The sequence below is a fragment of the Naegleria fowleri genome (assembly GCF_008403515.1).
Source record: "Naegleria fowleri strain ATCC 30894 chromosome Unknown tig55, whole genome shotgun sequence".
Taxonomy (NCBI): Eukaryota; Heterolobosea; class Eutetramitea; order Acrasida; family Naegleriidae; genus Naegleria; species Naegleria fowleri.
This window is the reverse complement of record NW_025407987.1, coordinates 48,246-60,442: the sequence shown is the minus strand read 5'-3', so window position 1 is coordinate 60,442 and position 12,197 is coordinate 48,246. Positions and strand designations below refer to the sequence as shown.

The 12,197-nt window shown below is 36.5% G+C and overlaps 10 protein-coding genes across 10 annotated transcripts in view; 7 read left to right on the top strand and 3 right to left on the bottom strand.

Moving 5' to 3' along the window:
* Positions 1 to 511: 511 nt before the first annotated feature.
* FDP41_006992 (uncharacterized protein) lies at positions 512 to 1,246 on the top strand (the record flags this gene model as incomplete). Its single annotated transcript, XM_044710687.1, has 1 exon — positions 512 to 1,246. One exon carries the CDS (start codon positions 512 to 514, stop codon positions 1,244 to 1,246), a length of 735 nt encoding a protein of 244 aa, XP_044558722.1.
* Positions 1,247 to 2,196: 950 nt separating this feature from the next.
* FDP41_006991 (uncharacterized protein) lies at positions 2,197 to 2,643 on the top strand (the record flags this gene model as incomplete). Its single annotated transcript, XM_044710686.1, has 1 exon — positions 2,197 to 2,643. The coding sequence occupies one exon, from the start codon at positions 2,197 to 2,199 to the stop codon at positions 2,641 to 2,643; it is 447 nt and encodes a 148-aa protein (XP_044558721.1).
* A 44-nt stretch (positions 2,644 to 2,687) lies between these two features.
* Positions 2,688 to 3,434, top strand: FDP41_006990 (uncharacterized protein; the record flags this gene model as incomplete). The annotated part of the gene is made up of 1 exon (XM_044710685.1): positions 2,688 to 3,434. One exon carries the CDS (start codon positions 2,688 to 2,690, stop codon positions 3,432 to 3,434), a length of 747 nt encoding a protein of 248 aa, XP_044558720.1.
* A 201-nt stretch (positions 3,435 to 3,635) lies between these two features.
* On the top strand, positions 3,636 to 4,361 carry FDP41_006989 (uncharacterized protein; the record flags this gene model as incomplete). The annotated part of the gene is made up of 1 exon (XM_044710683.1): positions 3,636 to 4,361. The coding sequence occupies one exon, from the start codon at positions 3,636 to 3,638 to the stop codon at positions 4,359 to 4,361; it is 726 nt and encodes a 241-aa protein (XP_044558719.1).
* A 552-nt stretch (positions 4,362 to 4,913) lies between these two features.
* On the top strand, positions 4,914 to 5,885 carry FDP41_006988 (uncharacterized protein; the record flags this gene model as incomplete). Its single annotated transcript, XM_044710682.1, has 1 exon — positions 4,914 to 5,885. The coding sequence occupies one exon, from the start codon at positions 4,914 to 4,916 to the stop codon at positions 5,883 to 5,885; it is 972 nt and encodes a 323-aa protein (XP_044558718.1).
* A 39-nt stretch (positions 5,886 to 5,924) lies between these two features.
* FDP41_006987 (uncharacterized protein) lies at positions 5,925 to 6,354 on the bottom strand (the record flags this gene model as incomplete). The annotated part of the gene is made up of 2 exons (XM_044710681.1): positions 5,925 to 6,106; positions 6,177 to 6,354. 2 exons carry the CDS (start codon positions 6,352 to 6,354, stop codon positions 5,925 to 5,927), a joined length of 360 nt encoding a protein of 119 aa, XP_044558717.1.
* Positions 6,355 to 6,533: 179 nt separating this feature from the next.
* Positions 6,534 to 7,529, bottom strand: FDP41_006986 (uncharacterized protein; the record flags this gene model as incomplete). The annotated part of the gene is made up of 3 exons (XM_044710680.1): positions 6,534 to 6,564; positions 6,698 to 7,188; positions 7,263 to 7,529. 3 exons carry the CDS (start codon positions 7,527 to 7,529, stop codon positions 6,534 to 6,536), a joined length of 789 nt encoding a protein of 262 aa, XP_044558716.1.
* Positions 7,530 to 9,050: 1,521 nt separating this feature from the next.
* On the top strand, positions 9,051 to 9,806 carry FDP41_006985 (uncharacterized protein; the record flags this gene model as incomplete). Its single annotated transcript, XM_044710679.1, has 1 exon — positions 9,051 to 9,806. The coding sequence occupies one exon, from the start codon at positions 9,051 to 9,053 to the stop codon at positions 9,804 to 9,806; it is 756 nt and encodes a 251-aa protein (XP_044558715.1).
* A 61-nt stretch (positions 9,807 to 9,867) lies between these two features.
* Positions 9,868 to 10,269, top strand: FDP41_006984 (uncharacterized protein; the record flags this gene model as incomplete). Its single annotated transcript, XM_044710678.1, has 1 exon — positions 9,868 to 10,269. One exon carries the CDS (start codon positions 9,868 to 9,870, stop codon positions 10,267 to 10,269), a length of 402 nt encoding a protein of 133 aa, XP_044558714.1.
* Positions 10,270 to 11,118: 849 nt separating this feature from the next.
* The window catches only part of FDP41_006983 (uncharacterized protein), a gene marked incomplete at both ends in the record, with an annotated part of 5,196 nt that continues 4,117 nt past the window's right edge, over positions 11,119 to 12,197 (bottom strand). Inside the window, one exon of the mRNA XM_044710677.1 lies at positions 11,119 to 12,189. Coding sequence (XP_044558713.1) covers positions 11,119 to 12,189 — 1,071 coding nt within the window. The remainder of the gene's footprint in view (positions 12,190 to 12,197) is intronic.

Here is a 12,197-nt window from a genome sequence, read left to right as displayed (position 1 = left end):
TTATGGATATGACGATGCAAGTGAAGAATTGCAAAAGATACATCACTCGTGATGGAAGCATTCAAATGCAATGGTTTTGTGTTGATGGTTCTGCAACAACAACGACATGCAAACTTGTATTTAATGATAACAAAGAAAGATGTTGCTTTCTTGCTTTAAATTACTAGCGAAATATAACCCAATATTCTTCACTGCTTCCAACATGAGTTCCTTGGCAGATGGAAATAATATTGAGATGATACAAACATGTGCGTTGGATTGCACTTGTAACTAGTGCAATTTTCTTTGACATGATTTTAAGAATACCATCCTCCTCCAAGATTGTCAATGTCTCAATTATTAAAGTTTGCGAACACTGCTTTCATTGCATTATCAGAGTGAACCCAAATGAGAGGATAGAATCTCAGGACATTCTTGTTGGAATAAGGCCGAGTCTCTCTCTTATTTCCTAAATGATGCTTTGAGTTTTGTGATGAATAAGGAAATCACTTGTCAAAAGTACATTCAAAAAATGTCATTTCCACCATCACCCTTTGCAAGAAGAACCCAACAATTCATCACCCACAACAACACCACCGTTGAAGAAAATAATTTCCAATCCAACGATCTACTCTACGTCACCAATAGCAATCATGCCAACATTAAATTGACAGGCGCTCGATGCATGAAAATTATTCTTGATGGAAACAATCATTCCACACTCACTTTTAATGTCAATTCCATCACAACAGGATTCGTGGAAGTCATGAAATGTGATAGTACAAAAATTATTATCGGACCAAATTGTGTTCACAAAATTAATACATTACAATTAGATGCGTTGAATAATTGTGAAATTATTTTTAATCTTGCTGATGAAAATTCGTCAAATATTGAATACATGACAAATTTCTGCTCGGAATTGTCAATCATTTCAAATATAGAATGTAAGAATATCAAGATGATCATTCAAACAGAATCTGGAACTGTGTTATTTGATTCATTGATGATTTTCGAAACTGTGGAAGAACACATTTTGCAAAATAACAGAAGCTCCATTCAATTCAAATCCAAATTCAGTCCATCCACAGCTGTGGATCAAACAATTTCAATGGAAACTGAAATTGTCATTCGAGAAGGCCTTAATGGATATGTCTCAACCAAAAGGAGAAACAAGCAAAAGACAAGATTCAACAAGAATTCGATGAAAAGATGGACAAGTTCTTCAAAACGAATGGACTTTAAAAGTAAAACAAATAATCATTGACCATCCAGCTGCAAAGGATGATTGCTGATGTTCTCGCAATCAGCCATCGAATGACTGTATTCACACCTAGCAACAACATCCCAATTTCATCACAAGGAACTCATAGGCATCATCACCCATTCCAACATTTATAGAAAAATGTAATACTTGTTGAATTGGTCATCACCCTATCATGTCCAGCCGTCATTTTCGTCAAGTCGACATTGGGATGATATCGATGATCAACACCACCAGCACCACCCACTCAAAAAGCAGGCACAAACCGTCTTCTTCAATGCTTTGATTGAACCAAAAAACCGAAAAAAACTCAGCGTTGTAAGAGAAGGCACGTGGTTGACTCGTATCAAACTCGCAGAGGCTTTGTTTCTCCTTTGAAAAAATACCTCCATCCGTTACGCTCCAAAGGCGGTTTTTCCCATCATCCTTCCACTCACAAACCACTCATACTCTCTCTTATAAAATGAACTATAGTTCAGCTTCACTCTATGTCGGAGATTTACATGAAGACATTTCAGAGGCTCTTTTGTTCGACCTTTTCCATGAGGTTGGTCCAATCATTTCAATTCGTATCTGCCGTGATGCGATGACTCGTAAATCTCTTGGGTATGCATATGTAAATTTCCAAAATCCACAAGACGCAGAAAGAGCTCTTGATACCTAAACTACACTAGCGTTAAGGGAAGACCAATCCGTATTATGTGGTCACAAAGAGATCCTTCTATCCGTAAAAGCGGTATTGGAAATATCTTCATCAAGAACTTGGATAAATCAATTGACAACAAGGCTCTTTATGATACATTCTCCGCATTCGGTAACATTTTATCTTGCAAAGTTTGCCAAGCAACCAAGAAGAATGAAAACGGCGAAAATAGCACTGAATCAGCTGGATATGGTTTCGTTCATTTTGAAACCCAAGAAGCTGCTGAAAAGCTATTGCCAAAGTTAACGGAATGTTGTTAAACGGTAAACAAGTTTTCGTAGGACCTTTTGTAAAGAAGAGCGAACGATTGAAGATTTTGAGTAATGAAGATTCATTCACAAACATCTACGTGAAGAACTTGGATCCAAGCGTTGACGACAAAGAATTGAGAGAAATGTTCTCAAAGTTTGGTGAGATTCAAAGTGCTGTTGTTATGAGAGGAGAAGATCTCAAATCAAAGGAATTCGGTTTTATCAACTTTGCAGACCATGCTTCTGCACTTTTGGCAATCGATGATATGCACGAAAAGGAGTATAAGGGAAAAAAGTTGTTCGTCGGAAGAGCTCAAAAGAAGAGCGAAAGAAGAGCCAAGTTGAAGGAATATTTCCAAAAGTTGAAGCAAGAAAAGGTTAACAAATACAAGGGATTGAATCTCTATGTCAAAATTTGGATGATTCCGTTGATGACGAGAGATTGAAGCAAGAATTCTCAAAGTTTGGCGAAATTACATCTGCCAAAGTTATGCTTAACGAAAACAAACAAAGCAGAGGATTCGGTTTCGTCTGTTTCAAGACACCAGAAGCAGCTAACAAGGCATTGACCGAAATGAATGGACACATGATCGGATCTAAGCCACTCTATGTCAACTTTGCTCAACCAAAGGAACTTCGTCGTTCTCAACTCGAAGCTCAATACAACGCTAGAAAGCAACCTATGGTACCACAAATGATGCCACCATTCTTTATTGCAAACGCTCCTGGAGCATTCCCACCTGCAGGTCAAATGCTCAAGCCACGTTGGCAACCAGCTGGTGGACGTGGTGGTGCAAATAACCGTGGAGGAATGACTCAAAGAGGTGGTGCTGTAAGAGGACGTGGAGCCACAACTGGTGCTGTCAAGAATCAAGGAAACAGAACTGCAAACAACAACATCAAGTACAATAACAATGCTCGTAATCAACCACGAGAACAACCACAACAAATTACACCAACTCAAGCTTCTTCACAGGTTCCACAAGGATCATCTGATCAATTGTCTGCTGAATATTTGGCAAACCTTTCCGATCAAGATCAAAAGCAATTGTTGGGAGACAGACTTTTCCCACTCGTTCATTTGCGAGAACCAAAGAATGCTCCAAAGATTACTGGTATGCTCTTGGATATGGAAGTTTCTGATATTTTGCACTTGATTGAATCCACAGATGCTCTCCAACAAAAGATCAAGGAAGCTGTTAAAGTTTTGGAGGAACATGGTCAAACTGACCAATAATTCACATTCATCAAACCTGAGGATTGTGCACCTAAACCCGTCAGCCATAAAGAAAACAAGATCAAAAACCCAATAAAAAGTAGAAATGCCTCAATGTGTTGTTGTTCTCTCGAGTTTATTGATGACATGAAATGGTAGGAAAGGCTTTGTGAAAGAGACAGGACAACAATTCTCCTTTATTGCTTTGCGTTTCTCTAAAAAATGTATTCATCACACAAAGAAAGGCTTGTCTTCAACAAGGATCATACAGGTATCATAACCTTCTCCGAAGAAAATGAAGAAGATTCCTCTCTTGAAATTAATCAAGATCATCTAATTTCCAATGTTATGAAAGAGGAAGAAGAAACACAGTTGAAATCAAAATTAAATCCTCAAAATCCTCCAGTGCCACCCCCACGAAATCGTTCTCGCATCAAATCACCAACAAAATCATTGGACAATGTCCTAGGAAGGCTATTTGAACAAATCAAAGAGAAGGATGCTCAAAATCCAGCCTTGCACTATCCGCAAGCCGTAAAACTAAACAAGATCCTGTATTATACCATCGGAGGAATAATTTTCACCTTGCTATTTTCATGGCTTGAATATTCTCAAACAGTCTTACTCATTACTCCTTTAATAATTTTTGTGGCAATTGGAAAGATTAATTTGTATCCGAGCGATTATTTGTATAGTCCTAAATATTCAATAACCTTTCATCAATTAAGAGAATCAATTCGATTCTATAATAGAATTATTACTAAAGAATTATCTAAAAAGAAAAGAAATAGGGTTCTTGCTTTGGTAGATCCAACTGATGTGCAGTTAATACCTCTTGTTTTTGCTTTAATTCAAAGTGGGCAAGAAGTGATTGTTTTAAATCCAAAGGAATGTGGATTGAATAGCTTTTTGAATGGATTCCAAAACTTGACATCGATGCTGTTCTAGTTTCTCCGCTGATTTATTGTATGCTGCAAATTATTCATTTTGTACAGAAAAGATCTTGGCTGTCGCTTGGAAAGAAATATTTAATATTCACTGGTTCTCTAACTGCTTATAAATTAATAGGCAAAATAATCATTATGAATGGTCACATATTCCAAGAATTAATAAGATTGATCAAATTCAACAGAACACAATTTCTAGTGATGATGATTTATATTCATATAACGATGATGACACAGTAGCAATTGTAAATACAACTGGAACAACAGGAAAACCAAAATTGGTACATATCACTCATGCTATGCTTAAGAATCAAATTGAGAGCTTTGAAGAATTAATGTCTCCGTATTTACTGAAAGGAAGACAAGACAGAATTATCAACCACAATGTTGTCATGACCTTGTGTGTGAATTGTATGGGTTTGACATCAATTGTTCCTCCATTTGATTTATCAAAGCCATCCAGTGTTGATCCGAATGAATATATTAATACCATTCATACCTATAACTTTTACCGAGATTTGGATTTTCCAGCCCAATTGTTTGGATGGAAATCATGGAATATTGTGCCCGAATGAACAAACCAAATTCTAAAGTGAAGGAGGAGTACAGCGTTGCTCCACCATTGGAGGTCCTACTTTGTGGAGGAAATTCAACACCCTTCTCTCTTCATAAGAAGTTTCGACAATGGGCTTCTAAAGATGAGGATTCTTCTGCCTTATTGTTTCCAACGTATGGAGCGACGGAATGCTTACCCATTTGCTTAACCAATACATGGGAGCTTGAGAAAATTTATGAAACAGAGGAAATTCAATATTCTGTGTCACGAGGATACTGTGTTGGAAAGGAATGCCCAAATGTGACTGTTCTCATTCGAAATCAAGAAAAGGTATCGGGCGGCAACATTGGAGAAATTTGGATTGGTGGAAAAGCGGTGAGTCCAAGATACGAACTCGATAACACAGCCATGCTACAAACTAAGGAAATTATTGATGGAGTTCTATTTCACAAAACAGGTGATATTGGATACAAGGATGAAAACGAAATGGTTTGGTATTGTGGCCGATTAAGCCAAACCTTTCATGTCATACCTGCCAAGGGCGATCGATCAAACAAATCACTAGAAGAACCTCTGGTGATCATTCCAGCTTGTATCGAGCATGCATTTTACAACAAATTCCCTAGCATGAGACGATGTGCTTGTGTTGGTTATTCACCTATAACTAAACAAACCAACGTCATACTCAAGCTCAATGAAAAGAATTTCCTTTCGAGGTATAATGAACTGTCATTTCAAGAGATGGCAATTGTGTTCGAAACATTTGGAAATGAGAAAATCGAGTCTTCCATTCTCGAAGAATTTTGGAATAATACAATTCTGTCAAATCCAGAAACACCAGAAGAATTCTCGAATCTTGCAATCCGTTTCGTTCAGCAGAAATCTCTTCCAGTCGATAATCGTCATAACTCAAAGATTGAAATGACACGACTTGCTTTAGATTTAAATCGATCAATGATTGTAAAATAAAACATTTGTTATTATTTTGCAATTTTTCTGATTGATATATCAACAACCTAATTGAAAACTCGCTGTCATAACGTCCAAAGCAGTATACAATTCCACTTGAAATTCTGGTCTGTTTTCCGATTCGGGATCATATCGTTGTTTATAGTACAAATATTTGATCACTTGTTCTATCACATTAGCTTCAAAATCCACTTGAATTTCCGATTGTCCTTCAGCAATTACTGAAACAACGTAATTGTTTTAATTGTATTTCTGATCATGAATTTCCTCACATGCCTCCTCCATACCTACCTTCTTTAAATTTCCTGCATAACACTGCACATCTCTTGTCAATATAAAAATCAAAATCATCACAAGAAATAACTTTAAACACTTCCGATGGATCAAAAGTCAGACAGTGTTCGGGTCTTTGAAATTGTTTTGAGCTTCGTCCGCCCTTACTGGCCGATGGTTTTCGTGCCGATGACATTTTTTCAAGTTGGCGCAAAAATTTTACAATTTATTTCTGATTGAAATTATTATTTGAAATTTGTCCAATCATTTAAATTTGTTCATGAAGTGTTGTTTGTTACACACAGAATAGATTTGTGTGTCCTAGGAAGAAAATATTGAATTTCGTATGTATGCATCTCCAACGACATGATTATCTCAACAACAACAACAGCAACAACATAAACATCTACACATCACCATTGTCAATCACATCCATTGGACCATTCATTGTTGAATAAATTCATAAAATCCCAAATGAGATGAATTTTTACAATGTAAATACATCTTTGTGACCACACACATTCTTCCACACTACTCACCTAAACATTCGTTTCAACATGTTTGTTCGACCACCACCATTACCACCATTACCAAGAACAAACAATCTTCTTCTTTGAGTGGACTCTCGCGTACGAACCAATGGTTCATTCATATTATAATAGGTAGAGGAATTCCTCACATTCGAATTTCGATTTGATTTGATTGTGGAATGTTCACTCTCTTTGGGTAATTCCTCTTCTTCAAAGTCATAAATTAATTTTCGGAAACACACTGGACACTCGGAAGATCGTTGTCTCCATTCCTCACTACACTGCAAATGAAATCCATGTCCACATTTGCATTTCACTTCAGGATTCTCCTCATTGTACAATTCCAAACAAATTGGACATTGGCTCTCATCATCCTCAAAGACAAGAATTTGTTGAAAGAGAGAGGGATAACGGAGAGCAAGTTCTTGTACTTTTTGTTGTTTTTCTACGAGTTGTTGTTCTTGTTGATGTTCTTGTTGTTGAGAATTTGTGAGTTCGAGCTGTTTCTTGAGAGGATGATTTTGTTTTGAGAAGAAGAAGAAGAAGACGATGAAATCCTTGTCATGTTCCGAACATCTTCCATCATGATGTTGTGGCTGGAGGATTGTTGTTGTTCTTCTTCTTCTCGAGTGAGAGGATTGTGATCTTCAATGAGAGTGTGAGTCGTGTGGAGAGTGTGGATTGGAGATGATGAAGAGGATATGTCATGCATGAGGGGTGTTGTTCTGAATGTTGAGGAGGAGGAGAAGGAAGATGGAAAGGAAGGATTCTGAGAGGAGGATGAACACTCTTCAAGAGGTCGATGTGAGAAAGCTGCAGTCTTTGAAAACCATTTCGTCATCGCGCGATGATGATGTTATGTAATGGTGAATGGGTGAATTAAATTGAATAATAATAATAATAATGGAAAAGAACTATAAGATTAGCAATGTTTGTTGTAATCATATATTTGAATAACAACAAGAGAATGAACACTCAACAAGATCTGATTTCAATTAATTGAACACCACAAAATTCTCTTGGCAGTGCCACTCGACGATGATGATGACGATGATGAGAAAGGTTTGGCAATTGCCGGAAATGGTTTCTGCCGAGAAGAGGATTCTTTTTTTAGCTTTTATTTTGAATCTTGCTGTGAGTGGTCAAATAATTCTCATTCACTCGCTTTTACAATACATTGACATTGGTCATTTCTAATAGTCAAAGCCAGAGAGATACAACTCGGAACAACAACACCCCTTTTTCTCATTCTCTCAATGGCCTTACTGGACTCTTCATTGAAAGGTGCCAAAGAAATAGTACTTGAAATTTCCCAAAGTCCTAAATTCCTCAATATGGAACTATTGGCAATCGCTTGAAGACTAACATCTGAAATTAAATAAGTTCCTTATATTGCAAGATGAATCATGTTCTCACTTGATGCAATACATTGGGCTCCAAAATCACCCACATCGTTGCCTGAATTTTGCAAGCTTGCTTAATGTATGGGCTTTGTGTGAGTGATTGAACGCCTTCATCCTTCAGATCTAGACAAGTCAATTTGTTCATGTGTGGGCTATTGGAAAGATTCAATCCTTAATTGAGAGCACCTTTAGATTTTTAAAATTATTTCTTGATGCAATTAATGTCCAAAAATTAATCTCTTTCTTGTTTGATCTTTCCTTTTAAGAACAGAATGCTTTGACCAAAAAATAAAACGAGGACGAAGCAGAGTTGATCAAAACAATTAAAGATTTAATCGTGATATCGTCGTCAGGACCAGACTGTTAATCCTTTGAAATTAAGAGGAAAAGACTCGGCTGTTTCCATTTCTTTAATTTGAAAAAAGAGGCTTGCAAAAAAATGGCGCCAAAACGCAAGGAGGGCGATTTGAACATGTGCCGTCATCATCACGGCCTCAGCAAAGTCGTTCCCAATCCAATATCAACAACAACAACAACAAATCGAGTACTAAAAACGAAAAACCTTAAATTCAAAAATTTCTTACGATATTCGGATTTGTTCTTCCTTGAAACGAATGCAATATCATCCCGAATTTAAAGATGTAATTTTATTTATTCAAAAGTATTGAACAATGAAAGAGGAATCTCTGTAGATGATTTATGGTCAGTGATTAATGAAAAGAAAGATAAATTATTGACAACGAGAGAGGACTTTGTACATGGCTGCAAAGACATGGATTTGTCATTGAAAATAATGTTGTCTTTCCTCCAACAAGGTCCGAAGTGAAAAATAGTTATGTGGAAACGATTGATTTTGTAAAATCTATTATTGTTGACAATGTCATTCCTCCACGTCTCGCTGAATTATGTTCAAAAACAAGTTCTGAAGTTTTTGAAATTAAAAGGCATTCCTTCAAGAAATGTTTGAATGGGAAGGAGTGTCTGGTCTCAAAGAACAACTTTTAGCACAAGTGAAAATTTTTGTTCCTTCAGATTTAGTATGTGAAGTTTTCGTTGACGAATTTAAGGCAATTTATTTAGGAAGTTGTGTTCCAAGAGCAGACAAGAATGACCACCAGAAATACTTTGCTATCTTTGGATACTTTTGTGACTCTCCTGTGCTAATTGCAGAGGAAAGATGTGATTTTGGATTTAGATTCAAATATAAAGTTCCAAATGAGCCTGGAGTTGTCATTACTCATTGGGAAAATGATGAACGAACTCTGCAAGATGATGTGCTAGACTCACCTTGTACTAATGCTCTTGAAACACTTGATGAATACTCGGCTCATCCTCTCCAATCACACATTGAAAATTATTTGAAATATTTTCAAGGAATTGTCGAAGAAGAAGACATTTCTGAAGATTCTTTTAATCATTTCAAGTCACAAGTGCTTGCCATTATCACGGATGTCAAATGGATTATTTTCAGCACTCTTGTCAAAACCACACATCTTACAGCGAGTGAAAAATTGGTGTTAGATACTCTTTCTGATAAGTCAGAATTATTCACCAAGTTTCCTGTTCACTGGTTGACTGTCATTTGTCTTGCTCTTGGAAGAGATCCGCGACCATTAAAAAGTACATCAAGAACAAGAACAAGGATTTGCTTGCCACAGAGATTGAACTTAAATGGAAGCAGTTTTAATACTCGACTGAAGAAACTCTTGATTTAGAAAAGCTTTAAAAGGTAAGCAAGAGATTGATGCATTGATCGAGAAGGCCATTTCTCAAACCATGACATCTTACCCATCCTCTAAAAATTTAATAACAGGAAAAGCTGCACTAAGTGAAAGCGAAGATGAGGATAACAGTTATGACCCAGAGTCATCTATTGAACCGAATCATGTGGAAATTTTAATGTCTTTTAAGAAAAGATATACCAACAAACATTTTTCATACATTAGAACTCTAGTGTGTAAATTAATTAACGGAGAAACCTTTACAACGTTAGCTCAAAAGAGACAGAATGCAGAGTACTTCTATCGAATTGATGATATTTCTCTTGGAAGAGCAAAATATGCAATTCCTGTGGTGAATGAAAAGATTTTAGCAAATTCACAAGTTTTGAATATTCCAATACAACAGATTTTGGTGAAGGAATTTCTAAGGAGACAAAAGAAAATGTGGCTGCTTTGAAAAATATTGAATTTTGTGACTGCAAAAAAGTGCGGAAAAGGTTGTAAATGTTTGCAGCTTCAAAGAGATTATAGATTTGATTCAAATAACCAATCTGAAAAATTCCAATCCGTGCGTCGTGGAGATGACGTTTACTATGACGAGAACAAACGCTTAAAAGACACGAATACTAAATATATTATTGTGGAATGCAACAGTGAGTGTTCGTGCCCAGACACATGCCCTAATCGAGTTGTTCAAAAGGATCTGACGTTAAGGTCACTATTTTCAAAACCAATCCGCAAAGGTTGGGGGTCTCAGAGCTGCCCAAAAGTTGCATCGAGGACAATTTGTTGAAATTTATGCTGGAGAATTAATTTCAGATGAGGTGGGAGAGATGCGAGGTCGCTATTATGATAGGAAAGGATTAAGTTATTTATTTGATGTTTCTCATGGAGATGTTGTATGTGATTTCACAGTTGATTCTACCTACAAGGGAAATGTGACTCGGTTCTTGAATCATTCATGTGATGGCAATTTGCAGCAGTACTTGGTTTGCAGTGAAATAAGGGACTCAAGATATGGTACAATCGCCTTCTTTTGTAAGAGAAACATTGAAGTAGGTGAAGAATTGACTTTTGACTACCATTATGTCTGTGAAAAGCAAGTGAGATGTCTGTGTGGAAGTAAGAATTGCAAGCAGTGGCTTCGGTAAAACTTTTGGCGTTGTTGGCATCAAACGATGTTCCACTTCATCCCTCGTCGCTATTCATACTGCTTGTCATCACATGACAAGATTAATTTATTAAAAGAGACCGCTGACTACCTAATAGTGGGTAGGTCTCTCTGTTGGATCTCTTGTAGATTCTCTCACTTTACATACTCTGCAGAAATAGTGTGACAATATGTATCAATTTCGATTATCTTAATGGCAGTCATTTCATCCATATCAATCGTGTTGCTTGTCACATAGGCCTCAATAGCAAAGTAATTATACTCTACCAATCGTAAACGTAACAATTGGGTGAATACTGGCTTTTTTCTGTTGATCAAGTTATTGTAATCTCTATGCACACCCGACTTGTCACGATGTGAGTGAGATAATCTTTTTCCTTTTCTGAAATTAATTTCAGAAACGCATTCCAAAATAAAGTGCTCACTATCACAAGATTCCATCTTGTTCTTTAAAAATTTAAGGAAGTAGTGATAGAGCACTTGTTTTTCCATTTCTTTCACTGTTTCAATCTTATCTGAAACTTTTTCACTCCAATAATGTAAAACTTCCTCGCTGAACAGACTGTTTTCAATTCCTGTCCAAGTTGCTCCGGACTCAATTGTATTTAAATAATGAACTAGTTGAACTTGTAAAACTAAATCAAGCCATCTCCTCAATGGAGAAGAAAGTTGCATGTACAGTTCAACACCAATGATGTTTTGGTAAAACTTTGTTGGATTTGTCGTTATTTTGCTAATGTTTGTTGTCTTCTTACTTCCCTGTTGCTTTAGTTCATTCTCAAACCTCAATAAAGCTTGATAGTTCTCAGTTTGGTGATTCTTTCCTTGCGCAAGATAATTAGTTTCATTACCTTCAGGGTCTAATATTGATGCAACTTCAATAAACTCCTCAATGTCCATATCCTTTATAGATTCTGGAAGCAATCTGTTATATGTTTGATAAAATTCTTTGTAGAGACCAGCTATTCTATTGTCATAAAAGTACCTTGCCATGGTAGCGTTAAGCAAAATACTAAATTCAGTAATAATTTTTGAAGATTTGGAAGGAGTTGTTCGTTGAGTATTGACATGAATTATTGGATCATCACCATTCTTATTGTCTTCAAGAACAAGGTCAATTCCTCCGAGAGGAACAACACCTGGCGTAAATTTTTTGGCACCGTGTTCCAAACGAGAATCATGAATAGCACAGCAACAATCATATAACTGTTTCC